This window comes from Lethenteron reissneri, unplaced genomic scaffold, assembly GCF_015708825.2.
Source record: "Lethenteron reissneri isolate LAM-NWPU_2019-01 unplaced genomic scaffold, ASM1570882v1 scaffold_1610, whole genome shotgun sequence".
Classification (NCBI taxonomy): Eukaryota; Metazoa; Chordata; class Hyperoartia; order Petromyzontiformes; family Petromyzontidae; genus Lethenteron; species Lethenteron reissneri.
Window position 1 is genome coordinate 11,789 of NW_026891345.1, and position 15,769 is coordinate 27,557.

Below are 15,769 nucleotides of genomic sequence, written 5' to 3' on the forward strand. Positions count from 1 at the left end.
TCATTAGCCATGTGCGTTTTTGGATATTAGGCAACATGCAGTTGCATATTGCGATAGTTACGTGCAAACAAATAACAGCTAATTCATTAATGAATGTAGCAGTTTTACACCATTTATATTGTAATGGTGTTTTTATTGTTGTCGCAAAGATATTACGTGAAAGCCATCGGGAGGTTTTTGGTTAATGAAGCAGCAGTATTACATTTCAAGCTTTCAAATGGGGCACAGCGATATTTAAGATGTCGGTGTGCATACAATATATATCCAGTGGTAGACATAACCCCTCCAAGCGTGGCGCGCAAGCTCTTAGTCTGGAGAGGCAACAATTCATTACATTTGTCAGATGAGAAGCTGATAGAAAATTAGTTTCACCTCATGTTTCGATTGAAAATGCGCGGTTGCAATTTGCCAAATGTTGGTCAAGGCTTGCAAAACATAATGCACGTACATATTGTATCCTTCAAATGACTATCATATGCTCCAGCGAGTAAGATGCACCCCAAACTTGTGCTCCGTGTCAATAATGTTATTTAAATCGGGTTGCACACACACATACACACACACACGCACACACACACGCACACACACGCACACACACACACACGCACACACACGCACACACACACACGCACACACACGCACACACACGCACGCACACACACACGCACACACACGCACACGCACACACACGCACACACACGCACGCACACACACGCACACACACGCACACACACGCACACACACACACACGCACGCACACACACACACGCACACACACGCACACACACACACGCACACATACACGCACACACACACATGCAATAATCCGGAGAATGCGGCGACTCTCACTGGTATGATCTTAAAAGTAAAATGATCGTACGTTGAACTCAGACACACATGGAGAGAAAATATGTTGTTACACTGCTACCGATTTTGTTGAAACATGTTTGTGCGTCATTCCACAATGAACTTGAGCAATGAAGTAATTTATGGATGAGCCTTCGCGATAGCTCAAAGAATGGCATGAATAGCGCACTTTTTTTAACACAGAGGCTGAACATTGGCCCAAAACGTCAAAACGGCCAGCAACCAACAGCACTTGTCAAAATTGTAATAAATACTTGTTAAGCGTGTTTTTTCAATTGAGCAAGGCCAATCATTGTTTAAAACAAAAGCTCGGCAAAAGAGACGATGGTGGAAGGAGGGAATTCCACAGTCGAGCGCTGCCAGGGAAGACACAGTAAGAGAAGCAGCATCTCGACCTGCACGGGTGACTGAGTGGCTGGGCGGGGAGCTTGTTGTTGTGGCCTGCGGCATTGTGATTGAACCCGACATTGATGAGACAAACATGTACGGTGCATGAGCCGTCGTTTTTACGACAGGAGTTAAGCCCCGGGGTGCCACAGTGGTTAGAGTGGTGCCGTGGTGGCTATGAGATGTTAGCTAGCTCACCTGGTATACAGGAGGTCGTGGGTTTGATCCCGACCCCGACGCCTGCTGCTGTATTTTTGAAGTTTGCAGTCTAGAATCAAAGTGCATTTGTAGAGTATTCGGCTGCGATAAACTTCCACGCGACAAGCCACTTCGTTACGCTATCATTTGTGGCGGGCAGGTCGCGTCTGAAAAAGAGCTATTCAGCTCGGTGGGCCTTAACTCCGATTATCACGGTTGGTTACGCATGGTTCGAAAGAAGTTCAGCGTAAACATGCGCGTACAAAGTAGTTGTTTGTTATAGGGTCCTCCTCGTTCTCCCTGCAGGCGACGAGAGCGAGGAGGGGCAGTCCACGCGCGCCATCTGCACGATGGACAGCGAGATTGGGCCCTGCCGGGCCCTCATCCCGCGCTTCTTCTACAACCGCTACACGCAGCGCTGCCAGGAGTTCGACTTTGGCGGCTGCAACGGCAACGCCAACAACTTCGAGACGTACAAGGAGTGCCGCATCGCCTGCGGGACGGTGCAGAGTAGGCGCCCGCACCCACCACGTCACCATCGCCGCCGCCGGCGGCTATCGAGGGCAACGAGCGCTCAGGCAGTTTGTTGTCCTTCCCCCGCACAGTCCGATTAGCGGGGTCAGCTGCGCACGGCGCGAAAGAAGTTCAACGTCGAGTACGTACGTGACCCCCGGTGGCCTCGCGTGCCGGAGAGCCCCACATGGCGAGATATTGTGTTCTTTCTAAAAACATGGAATTTGGGCCTCGGGGTCAGAATACTATATCTTATATGAACCTTGGGATACATGAGATATGTTCACCTTTCCAGCCCCCTCCCCTGTCAGCCCCCCCCTCGTCCTCACCTCCTGCACCTCCTTCCCACCTCCCCTTGGGTTGAGTTTACTATGTTGGGTTAGGGTTTCTGCTCATGGTTTCTCACAAAGCTTGTTCAGTTTGGTTTTTGTCAGCATTAATGCACAACTCCTAAATGAGCTGTATGCCCCAAACTAATTGCAGCTGTGAGAAAAGTGGCGAGTGGGTTGAAGGGCCACGGGGAGGGTGCGGTTCTAACAATAATGATTTACAGTGTCCTGACTCCCAAGGTCTGGAATCTACAGGGTCTAAACGCTCTCTCACACCGGGCTATGAAGAGGGGGGGAAAGGCAGACAGATTACCCTAATTGGCAAGGCCCAGCTCCTTTTCAGAAGTTATAGCTCAACAAGGTAGCTTAATAATTGGTTCTTTACCCTTCTATCTGGAAACAAAACTGACACCTTTTTGCAAGGAGTCATGTTTGCATAGACCGCAATACCTGCAGTCATAAATACAAACAAAAGACATAACTCTGATAATGTGCACTGTCCTTGAAGTTGATTGGTCCACACCCGAGACAGCTTTCCTTCGAGCCTAGTCTCATATGGGTTGGACCAGATGACGCCAAAAGGCGCACAACTCAAGGACAATGCACCATCAGAGTATGAGAGCTCGGGGCAAGCATCTACACTATGGGGACCTCATTTGCCAGTAAAAATATGATAATTGGTTCTTTACCCTTCTATCTGGCAACAAAACTGACACCTTTTTGCAAGGAGTCATGTTTGCATAGACTTCAAGGACAGTGCACATTATCTGAGTTATGTCTTTTGTTTGTATTTATGACTGCAGGTATTGCGGTCTATGCAAACATGACTCCTTGCAAAAAGGTGTCAGTTTTGTTGCCAGATAGAAGGGTAAAGAACCAATTATCATATTTTTACTGGCAAATGAGGTCCCCATAGTGTAGATGCTTGCCCCGAGCTCTCATACTCTGATGGTGCATTGTCCTTGAGTTGTGCGCCTTTTGGCGTCATCTGGTCCAACCCATATGAGACTAGGCTCGAAGGAAAGCTGTCTCGGGTGTGGACCAATCAACTTCAAGGACAGTGCACATTATCAGAGTTATGTCTTTTGTTTGTATTTATGACTGCAGGTATTGCGGTCTATGCAAACATGACTCCTTGCAAAAAGGTGTCAGTTTTGTTGCCAGATAGAAGGGTAAAGAACCAATTATCATATTTTTACTGGCAAATGAGGTCCCCATAGTGTAGATGCTTGCCCCGAGCTCTCATACTCTGATGGTGCATTGTCCTTGAGTTGTGCGCCTTTTGGCGTCATCTGGTCCAACCCATATGAGACTAGGCTCGAAGGAAAGCTGTCTCGGGTGTGGACCAATCAACTTCAAGGACAGTGCACATTATCAGAGTTATGTCTTTTGTTTGTATTTATGACTGCAGGTATTGCGGTCTATGCAAACATGACTCCTTGCAAAAAGGTGTCAGTTTTGTTGCCAGATAGAAGGGTAAAGAACCAATTATCATATTTTTACTGGCAAATGAGGTCCCCATAGTGTAAAGGTAGCTTAACATGTGGACATTTATAGCAGCCAAATACTCTAAATGTATGTTTTTTGAAAATGTGGAGGGAAAAACCGGACGACCCGGAGAAAACTCTTGGCGACCACAGGAAGAGAGAGACGCGCAAACTCCAAATGTACAGCAGCAGGTGTCAGGGTCGAGAACGAACCCACGACCTCCTGCACACCAGGCGAGGTAGTTAACATCTAGCCACCACGATGATGATGAGAGAGAGAGAGACGCGCAAACTCTAAATGTACAGCAGCAGGTGTCAGGGTCGAGAACGAACCCACGACCTCCTGCACACCAGGCGAGGGATTTAACATCTCACCACCGCCAACCGACTGCAGTGCAAGGATGAGCCCCCCCTGAGCACGTGGTTGTGGTGAGAACGCCCGCTTGCCACCAGTGCTATTTGTGTATGTATGTTGAACTTGTTTCGCACTGTACGTAGCCAACTGTGCTCATCAGAGGTGCGGGGAAAGGACAACAAACTAAGCACAAAAAAAGCAGTTCTAAGGAAATTAGTTTTCGAACTAGATTTGAAAGTGCATATAGGTCCATTAGCTTACTAATATGGGACAGAAGAGCATTCCAGACGGCTGCATCTGAAAGCGTGTGATGCGGTGACCGTCTTGGTTAGCCAAAATCTGCTGCGAGGATGATCGGAGTTTGCGTGATGATGGTTTATGCTCCTTGACGAGATCAGCGAGGTATTGTGGTTCTTTTGTGGCGAGCACTTTGTGCGTAACGAGTGCGACCTCCTCATGTATCCGTTCGGCCACCAGAAACCAAAGCAGCTCGGGCGAGCACTGAACGTCCGATCTTGCAGTAGCCATCACGACACACGCCAGAGAATTTAGTCCCGCAGCGACATTCATCTGCACGCACCGCCATCGTCATCGCCCTTGCACGTCGGTGTTTAAACTCCCCGCCGTGCCTCCCCCCATCCCCCCCCACACGTCGCAGAGGTGGCCAAGAAGTGCCGCTTGGAGCCGGAGACTGGCCGCTGCCGGGCCGCCATCGCGCGCCACTTCTACAACATGACCACGGGCCGGTGCGAGAGCTTCGTCTACGGCGGCTGCGGAGGCAACGACAACAACTTCCGCACCGCCGAGGAGTGCGTGGAGAGCTGCAGGCGCCCCAACACCAGAGGTCCGTGCGACGCTGGGCCTACACGTGACGCGTGCGGCCCCCTCTGGGGCACGCCGTGCGGGTGGCAAGGCCTCGCGTAGCTTCGACGCGTTTTAAGATACGTACGGCCCAAGAGACGCCCTGCGGCATTTTAGAAAAGAAAATCGCGGTACTCTTTTTTTCGAGTCCGTTTTTTTTTAACTCCTCCGTTGCAGCAAGGCGACATAGATGTCGATTGTGCTGCCGATGGATCCCTATCGTACACGGGGGAGCCCACGACCAGCGGGGGTTAGTACCGAGTCAGTGGCCAGGAGTTGCCGTAGGTTTAATACGGTTGGAGTTGCGGCGGAACTCCTCTTGTCCGTGACGAAGCGAGGGTGGGGCCGACTTCACCGGAACCTATCTGGAATCTAACCGATAACCACGGGGAAGCGTTCACGAGTAGGACACCCACCCCCCCCAACTCCCAATGTGGGACTGCGCCCCTGGCCGCTGAGCATGCGCTGGTGCACGGTGGAGACTCGATAAGGTCGGGGGGGGGGGGGTAGGATCACGGCAATCAATTTCGATCAACGGGAAACTGCACCGCACGTGATTAGTCAGGTGCGCGGCACTGAGGGGAACGCAAATGGAGACTACAAATCGCAGGAGTTGACCCCAAGTTGGAATCATCGCACTTGTGCACACCGCGGCGGGCGTGCGAGGTCTGTCACCGTCACGCGGCGGGGGGCGGGGCGGTGACGTGTGCTACGAGCTTGCGCGTGCACATTGGTGCCTTTGCAAGGCCGTGAGGCAGAAGCAGCAGTGCTCTTTGGGACGTGCGTGGAGGGTGGGAGAGGGCCACGCGGTGCTGGGTGGTCTCCACCACGTGAGGGCGGCGATCGAGGGGAAGGCCAAAGAGCACATGGCGCGGGGAGGGGGGGGGGCTCCTCGGTGGCTAGGAGATGTTAACTCCCTTGTCTGGTATGCAGGCGATCGTGGGTTTGATTCCGACACTGACACCTGTCTGTATACATGTGGCGTTTGCTTGTCTCTCTCCCTGTGGTCGTGTGGATATTTTTCAGGCTCCTCCGATTTTTCCCTCCACATTGAGAATCGACATCACGCATTTCGAGTATTTGGTTGCTGTACATTTCCGTGCGATAAGCCAATTCGCCGAGCTATCATTTGTGGCGGTCGCTTCTTCAACATCGCTTCATAGCTCGGTGGGCCTTACCTGGTAAAATACAAAGTAGTCGAAAGTTTTTAGTTTCGACTGTCAGGGCAGATATTGGAGGTCACGTGTCGACTGTGCATCAGCGGTGGGATCAGGCGCAGGGTGGAAGTTGCCGGTGATGAGGTGCCGTGGTGGCGGCTGTGGTGGTGGCATCGACGGCTTTGGCCACGATGACCTCTGGATGTTGACGACGAGGCCGTGTGGAATCGATGATTCTACTTGGTGTTCTCTCTCTCCTCTTGCACTGAAGCGGAGCGGTGGGATCGATAGACACCGATGAATTGCTCATAGCGAAGTGTTCTATCTCGTTCGGACAACGCTGCAGCGGCCCTTTGACTGGGCGTCTGTGAAAAAGAGCTTCATAGCTCTTTGTATTTCTCCAGTGTAAATACATATTCTGATTCTGATGTTTTTTCACCTCCGCCTCGCCCTCTGCCCCCCCCCCACCCTTTTTTCTTCTCATAAGCCACTCGGTTGGTCAGGTTGGCACTATTACTGTTCGAATGGGAAGCAAAATATCCGAAACCCTGCTGGTCATTTATTACCGTTCGGTACGAACTGCATGCGGATCGAGTTTGTCTGGGCACGTGTTTTAACGTGAACACGTGCCCAGGGCGGCTTTATTTCGGCCAGAGCCGTCCTGGGCTGAGTTACAGAAAATACTTCCCTGCTCCCCAAGGCCCCACCTGTTCCTCAGAGTGGTGGGGGTGGTACAAGGGAGGGGGGGGAGTTTTGTGGGTCCTCACAAAATATGAAAATATGAAAATATTTTGTGAGAAATCAAGCCCCGTATGTGGCATTGGGAAGTTCCTGGTGCACGGAATCAAATCCTCGGTGCAAGGAATGGTGCCGTGGTGGCGAGATGTTTATTGCCACGCAGGGTTTTTTAACTGAATTTTGATTGCCGACCCCTGGTCTAGGAGGACTCTCTAGAGCTCCCTAGGAGGGCCTTCTGCCAGCAGTGGCATGAGCAAGCAATTGCGGAGCTGCACCTTTACCTTTCTTTACGTAATATACTCACGCTACAAATGAGGCATATGCTGATGATTTGCTAACGTTGTCTGGAGGCTCATGGAAGTGAATGGGATGGAGCAAAACGAAACGAAACCTACGACGAAGAGAGTACGCGCGAGACGTTGCGGACCAGGCAGACAGAAACGTAACAATCGATTCCTGAATTAAAAGTTCATCAGTATTGTTGCCTCGCATGTAAACTGAACCTCCTTAAAGGCGCGCGTTGGTGTTTTGCTTCATCGATTGCTTCGGTGAAAGCCGCCACACAAATTCCTCTCCCGCACGGCTCCTGCAAAAAAATTATATTCCTGCCAAGAGAAAGATTGTGAAGAGAGACGTGAACGCTTACTGTGTGACGGCTGTTTTTACGCAGAGCAAAGAGATGCAATGTGACAAGATGGTCTTGGGTTAATGCGCCCTCTGGGGTTAATGCGCCCTCTGCCACAGACAGCTGTCCTAGATTTGCAAAGTCTTTCCCGCCCCCCCCCCCGCCCCACCACGTAAGGTTTTTTCCCCCATTGCGTTCCATTTTAAACTCCTTATTTTGTTTTCGGGTGAAAGTGCGGCCACTCCCAACTCCTTCGAGGAGTTTTTCGACGGGGTGGGAAGAGCTGGCCAAAGATTCCCCTCTTAAGAAGAGTGGGAGGCCCTTCCGCCAACTGGGGCGCGCAGGGGCGCCAGACCTTGCAGGGCTGTGCCTCCTATTTTTCACCTGTTTCAGGTCAAAAAGTCCCAAGTTACTTGAGTGCTGCCACGCCTCCTGCAAGGGGGTGTTTTTCACATTTGTATGTTGTCGGGGGGGCGGGGGGGCCCACACATCAGGGGCTGCACTAAAGGCCACCAGGGTTTACCAGCGGCCCGTGGGCCTTGCAATGAAGAACACTGGTCCAGCCGTGGCACACCCACCGTTGACCGAACCGCGATCCGATTCTCTTGGCAATCTCGTCGGACAGGGATCCCCAAGATCTGCCTGTGGCCGGCCGCGCGGGGCGACTGCGAGGACAATAAGCCGCGCTACTTCTACAACGTGGAGAAGCAAGCGTGCGAGATCTTTCACTACAGCGGCTGTGACGGCAACGACAACAACTTCGCGAACGAGGAAACGTGCAAGCGTGTCTGCTCCAAGGGTGAGCGACAAGGCAGTAGGTGGGGCGGGGAGGGACACACGGGGGGGGGGTATCTCGTGGCGCCGGGTGCGCACAGGGAGCTGGCGACCGAAATACAGGAGACTCTCCATTATCCGCGTGCGGTTTATCCGATTTTGAGGATTGACCGCGCGCCTGGGATTTTGACGTAAATGAATAAATTGCGGATTTTCCCTTTGAGACCAAATTAACGACCTCGACACAGTTGTGCATTGTTATTTTTGAAAACGTTCGTGACAAGTCACGTGCTTAAGCCGAACAAATAAGTGCTCCGGTTGATCCGAAATCCACGTGACCACCCCTGCAGTACAGTAGTTGCCAGATCTTTACAAGGGTGGGGGGAGGAGTTTGATAGATGTTGCTGGGGTGGGCTCTGCTATCCACTTAGTGGGCGGACTCTTCTGTGGCGGCGGAGCAGGAAAGTGTTGTCACTGAGCACGTGCATCCATCGGTGATTTATACCTATATTCGTGGTGTTTGGCATCGATAATCCACGGAAAATGGTTGTATTTTTGGATTTTCCGCGATTTTTTTTTAAATCCCCGTCCGTCCTCCTCGTCATTAGCGCGGATAATTGAGAGCCTCCTGTATCAGAATCGGAATGCTTGTTTGTACTGCAGGAGGAATCCATTGAGCTATAAAGCTCTTTTTCACAGATGTTCAGCAGGGGTGACAGGGTCAGAGTGTTACAACAACAAACGCAATACACGATACAAGTCCGATGTGTAGGAAAGGTGAGAAAATCACAAAACATTTATATGTATACGGATAAAACTAGACGATTCTAGATTGGAAGTTTTCGTGACTGCAAGGATCCATACTCTTTGTTTTTTTCGGTAAAATCACGTAGGTAGAAAAAATGGAACGGATAAATGAAATCACGACGTTTCGGAGGCAACACAAGCTGTCTCCGTGACTTTACCGAAAACTAGACTTTTATTTTAGCAGGTAAAACCCACTGACCTATTGGCTTCCTTTTCAGAAGTGGATTGACCGAATGCACCTTGATATATAGAGGACCCACAGAGCTTGGGCGATTGTTAGTAGGCACCGGCTCAGCGCTTGGCTGCCTTCCTGCGTCGTCTTCGAGAGTGAGTGCAACTCTGTGCGGTGCATGACAAGTTGAAACGAATATATTTTATATTTCGATGTAAAGCTTTCGTGACTGCAAGGATTCATCTTCTTGGTTCTTTCGGTAAAGTCAGAAAACCTGAGGACGGCTGTTTGCGTTGTGGCCGAAACGTCGTGAGAATAATGTTTTATTTTTATTATTTTATTATTTCATTCTACGTGATGACTTTACCAAAAGAACCAAGAAGATATTTTATATGATCAACTCGAGGTCGAGCTAAATTACTGGATGCTTGGGCCAAGAAGGCTTCGTGCCACATGGCGAGGTGTCCTTGGGAATCGGAGTGCCGAGTCAACGCCGCCGACATCCTAGATCCGTTTCACGGTTTCACCCGCTCCTGAATGAACCCATTGATTGTCCTTGTCCGTGTCGCTGACCCGTTGGTTCATTAGCAGAGCAGATGCACTGACTGAATGTTCCTGATTTATCACTGCGAGTGTAATAACCGTGACAATATCTCTTGACGTCATTCGCAAGAGTAGGCCATTGTGTGTGCTGGCGTCAGGGTCCAAGTTTGCCAAAGTCGACAATTGCAACGGCAAACGACTCGGTTGGGACTCAACACACACAACAAATGAATGTCCCAGGTCACGCTTGCAAATGGAACTTATTCTGGCTTAAATTTCGATTTGATGCTTTCGTGACTGCAGGGATTCATATCCTTGGTTCTTTCGGTAAAGTCACGTAGAAGGGAAATAGTAAAATAATAAAAATTAAACATAATAAAATACAATTCTCACGACGTTTCGGCCACAACGCAAGCAGCCGTCTTCAGGTGAAGAACAGGGCTGTCGGGGAGACAGCGTCTGTTCTTCACCTGCGGACGGCTGCTTGTGTTGTGGTCGAAACGTCGTGAGAATTTCATTTTGTTACGTTGTATTTTTATTATTTTATTATTATTCTGCCCTCTTGAAATGTCACACGGTTAAACACGAAACGAGGTTAACACTTTTTCTTTAAGCACTTGCATACAAATGCATGCTCTCGGCTCAGTCCATATTGACTGCATAAAACACCGTTACATTAAATTCGTTTGTTAGTTTGTTTCTACTTAGGGCTTATTCCAGCCCTGATCAGGGATGTTCTCAGTTTGACACGCGGAACTTTGCACAGAAAATGAACGACCTGTGCGATCCCAGTGTGCATGAAGGCGCTCAATGGAGCGATTTCACAAATAGTTCTGTCATCTCATCTTCTGGGGCCCGTTGTCAGAAACGCAAACTAAACTAATCGACACGCGCGTCGCCTGGCTTGCGGTGCTCTCATCGGCGTGCCGAGTCACTGCGCGCACGATAATTAAATAAAGGCGCAGCCCTGCAACTGCTCGCTGACACCACTGCTGGTGGAAGGGCCGCCACTGCAAGGAGCCCGAGACAGTCACTCTGGAGGGGGGTGTTGTGGCCTCCTCTTGCACGCTCGCCAGATGTCTTGGGACAGGAGGGAGCACCCACACTTGACCCCACCGCCCGCGACCTGCCAAACGCGACTGTGGCTTGTCTGCTGCTGATGCTGCCGAGTGGACAGCGTCGCGCGCGGGGGGCGGATGCAAGATGCTGGCACCGTGGTTGTGTCCGCTGCACGCACCGAACCAGTGACCCGTCTGACTACATTCCCACTAAGTGGCGGTGACATCCCCACGTCGCTTGTGCCAGTGCGCGGTGCACCTTGAGGCCACGTGAAGTGTTGGAAGGCTCGCAAGCAGGAGGTCGCGGGACAGACCCAGGTGCCGTGGGTTGACTGGTCGAGATGACTTGCAGATGCACACTACACTACGACAACGATCCCCCGTGTAGCTCTAACAGACTCTTTGAGCAAGTGTCATTCGCGAGCACCTATGAAGGCCGGCACGGCACACGAGGTGGTGGGTGGCCAGCACCACGCCCAGCCGCCTTTGTCTCCCCAGTGGCGATGTTTGCACTCCGCAGCAGGTACTCATTTGAGGCTGAGTCGACCTATGGTAGGCCCAGGACCGGTTCGTATAATCGTCACTGGTGTTCGCCGTGAGCGGGAATCGAACCCGTGTCGCCAGGTTTGTAGCGCAGCGCGCTAACCGCTACACTACCGCTCCTCACGTACGCACGCAAACGCATACGTACACAGGTGCGCGTGATTTGTTGATTTAACCTCAATGTTTTCTGTTTCTTTCCTTCCCACCCCCGAAGACATGAGAGCCTCAACTTCGATGATCCAACCCAGAGGCAAACCATTCGCCAGCCGGATGAGAGGAGCGGCCATGTGGAGGATGAAGCAACGAGCTGACCGCACGCAGCACCGAGGGCAGGTCTGACAAGAGTCGACAATTGCAGCGCCGTCTGTAGTCGCGAGGTCGCTTGGGTGCCGTAGCGAGAGGCACCGACCGTATCGTTGACGTACTTGTATAATTAACCCGCGTTAAGTTCCCCAACCATTACAAAAGCTGCTCCTCCATCCAGATGCCCTTCAAATAGACAAGTGGGGAAACGCCCCTAAGAGGGGGGTGGGGGGGTGGTCTGCCTCTGGCTGATAGAGGCTCTTGTTTGCGGGGTTTTTTTTCCGTCCCCCACCCCTCCGGAGGCGAACGCCGTGGCGCGATATTCTCGTGGAAACGTGCCCCCCCCCCCCCCCCCCCGTGGGTACATGCTTGGGGGGAGCGGTGGGATGGGAGGGGTTGGGGAATGCCTCTTCTGGATTCGCGAGAGGTCCTCTCGCCATTGTTTTGCGTCTTGCCCGCCGCCTCCGCGTGCATCCGAGAAGCTGCCGTCGGTTTGGTCAAGTGTGTTTTTTTTAAAAATAATTGATTTTAGAAACTGATCCCAACAAAAGAATGGGATTTTTGGCTTTTGAAGACGACACTTGCCGCAGCGGTGAGCACGGCAAGCCGCGCACTGGAGTCGCGATCCCTGGAGGTCGCCGGTTCGCTTTGATCTCCCGGTGCGGCAATTTGAAAGAGAGGGGCACTTTCTCTTACCCCCCCCCCCCACCGCTTCTACCCACCCAGCAGTATCAATGGGTTCACCGAAATGTGTTGATGGGCAGGGATCATCACGTGTGGTGGGGTAAAGTGTGGGTACTCTGCCAAGACGTCTGGCTTGAACAAGTACCTTCTAAAGGGGCTCCCTTGGGGTTTCCCGCAAGTGCCGGCAGTGATCTGAGCAGAGAATTGCCAGGGCTTTGCACCTTTACCGTTTCATTTTTATTATTTTAGAAACGCTTGTCATTGTGCTACCAGCACCCGGGTCAGATTGCATCGCTGTGTCCATCGCTGAAACTGCTGCTTCTATCAATAAAGTGCATTCCTGCGAACATTCTTAAGACTTGGGAAACTGGCAGGCTTTGCATCTCGTCACTCAGTCAGCGGTCTCCTTTGGGCACTTACAATTGCAGGTTCAAGCGCTTAGCTCCGATGCGTATTCGGCTTGTAATCGCCTGTTGCTTGGCACGATGTACGACGTTTCGCTGAACATGCTGGGAGCTTCTTCAGTTCGTAAACTTTAGTTCACCGAAAGAGAAGAAGCTCACTTGCAGTGATCTTCTTGGTTCTTCTTTCGGTAAAGTCACGTAGAAGGGAAATAATAAAATAATAAAAATTATACATTTTTATGTTTCGATTTAAAGCTTTCGTGACTGCAGGGATTCATCTTCTTGGTTCTTTCTGTAAAGGCACGTAGAAGGGAAATAATAAAATAATACAAATAAAACATAATAAAATTATTCTCACGACGTTTCGGCCACAACGCAAGCAGCCGTCCTCAGGTGAAGACCAGGTCTGTCGGGGAGACAGCGTCTGAATGCGTGGTGGTGTTTCACCGCCGTGGTGGTGGTGTTGGTGGTGGCGGCGGTGATGGTGGTGGTGGTGCTGGTGGTGGTGCTGGCGGCGGTGATGGTGGTGGTGGTGCTGGTGGTGGTGCTGGTGGTGGTGGCGGTGGTGGTGGCGGTGGTGGTGGCGGCGGTGGTGGCAGTGGCGGCGGTGCTGGTGGTGCTGGTGGTGGTGGTGCTGCTGGTGGTGGTGCTGGTGGTGCTGGTGGTGGTGCTGGTGCTGGTGGTGGTGCTGGTGCTGGTGGTGGTGCTGGTGGTGGTGGTGCTGGTGGTGGTTATAAAGGTGCCAGGCTCAACACTTACCTGGGCTGGAACTCCTCTTAACAGGTGGCCGCGTGATGATGATGTTGTTGATGATGTTGTTGTGCACGAGACTTGAACTAGAAACTCAACCACGTGTCCTTGTCACCGGGTAAGCCCCCCCCCCCCCCCCCCATTGAGATGCTGTGTAGCTCTTTCAGAAGGCCCAGACCTGGCCATGACAAATGAGAGCTCTACCAATTAGCTTCATCATCATCCTCACCACCACGTGGACATTTATAGCAGCTGCCAAATACTCTCACTCGCCCGCTCACTAAATAAACTCACTCAAATGTGTTTGGGGGAAATCCGGAGGACCCAGAAAAAAATCCACGCGACCACGGGGACAGAGACACAAACTCTAAACATGCAGCAGCAGCAGGAGCAGCAGCAGCAGGAGCGGCATCGGGGGGTCGGCATGGAGCCCACGACGACACCCAGACCCAGGGCTTGAGCCCAGGCTGTCGCTGCCTCTGACACGGCCATCGTGAACCGACTGATGGACCTGCCGCGGGTTCAACCGAGTAGCGGACGCGCGTGTCGGAGGCAACACGCGTTCACGATGACACCGTCACCACGTGAGCACAGCGGGGCTGCTGCCCCTTCGCCAGGTGACCTCTGCAGCTGCTGCAGCTGCAGCTGCTGCTGCTGGCGGCCCGCCAGGCTCTGACTGCGCCGGTCACCGGGGGCAGCTGCAGGACACGGCCCTGGCTGGGGGCGTCTTCTCTGGGACGAAGGTCTCAGACCGCGAGTTGGTGATGGCAGCAGCAACAGCAACAGCAGCAACAGCAGCAGCAACAGCAGCGTGGAGCCCCGCACCCTGGCGGGGAGCGCGGCTGGTCTGCTGCCTGCCGGCTCGTGTGTCTGGCCCCACGCCCTTGGCCACCACCACCACCCAGAGACCTCCTGGAGCCTCTAGAATTTAGATACTTCCCCTAAGATCTCACCGGTCACGTGACCACCCGCTAGCCCCCACCTGTGGTCCTGTGTAGATCTCATTGGTCACGTGACCACCCCCTAACCAACCTACTCACCCACCCATCCACCCACTCATCCACCCACTCACCCATCCACTCACCCACCCACTCACCCACCCACTCACCCATCCACTCACCCACTCACCCATCCACTCACCCACTCACTCACCCATCCACTCACCCACTCACTCACCCACCCACTCACTGACCCACCCACTCACTCACCCATCCACTCACCCATCCACTCACCCACCCACTCACCCACCCACTCACCCACCCACCCACTCACCCACTCACCCATCCACTCACCCACTCACCCACCCACTCACTCACCCATCCACTCACCCATCCACTCACCCACCCACTCACCCGCCCACTCACCCACTCACTCACCCATCCACTCACCCATTCACTCACCCACCCACTCACCCACCCACTCACCCACTCACCAACCCACTCACCCACCAACTCACCCACCCACTCACCCACCCAGCCACTCAACCACCCACTCATTCACTCACCCACCCACTCGCCCACCAACCCACTCACCAACCCATCGATTCACCCACCCACTCACCCACCCACTCATTCACTCACACACCTATTCACCAATCCACTCACCCACTTACCAACCCACTCACGAACTCACCCATTCACCCACTCACCCACCCACTCATCCACCCACTCACCCACTCATTCACTCACTCACCCACACACCCACCAACTCACTCACCCACCTATTCACCAACCCACTCAACAACCCACTCACCAACCCACTCAACAACCCACTCAACAACCCACTCACCAACCCACTCACCCACCAACTGCCGTCCCACCGCTCACCGAGCCCCCCGCTAGGGCTGCTGCTGCTGCGCCCACCTACTCACCCACCCACTCATTCACTCACTCACACATCCACACTCGCTCACCCACTCACCAACCCACTCACCAACCTACTCACCAACCTACTCACCCACCCACTCACTCATCCACTCACCCATCCACTCACCACCCACTCACCCATCCACTCACCCACCCACTCACTCACCCACTCACCCACCCACTCACTCACCCACTCACTCACCCATCCACTCACCCACTCACTCACCCATCCACTCACCCACTCACTCACCCACTCACCCACTCACTGACCCACCCACTCACTGACCCACCCACTCACTCACCCATCCACTCACCCATCCACTCACCCACTCACTCATCCACCCACCCA

At 52.7% G+C, this 15,769-nt stretch overlaps 1 protein-coding gene across 1 annotated transcript; it reads left to right on the top strand.

Annotated features, from left to right (window-relative positions):
- Window positions 1–1,735: 1,735 nt before the first annotated feature.
- Window positions 1,736–11,976, top strand: LOC133362772 (carboxypeptidase inhibitor SmCI-like; the record flags this gene model as incomplete). The annotated part of the gene is made up of 4 exons (XM_061581721.1): window positions 1,736–1,962; window positions 4,795–4,980; window positions 8,143–8,316; window positions 11,629–11,976. Coding segments are annotated over 4 exons (712 nt in total), but the record flags the coding sequence as incomplete, so codon positions are not given.
- Window positions 11,977–15,769: the final 3,793 nt, after the last annotated feature.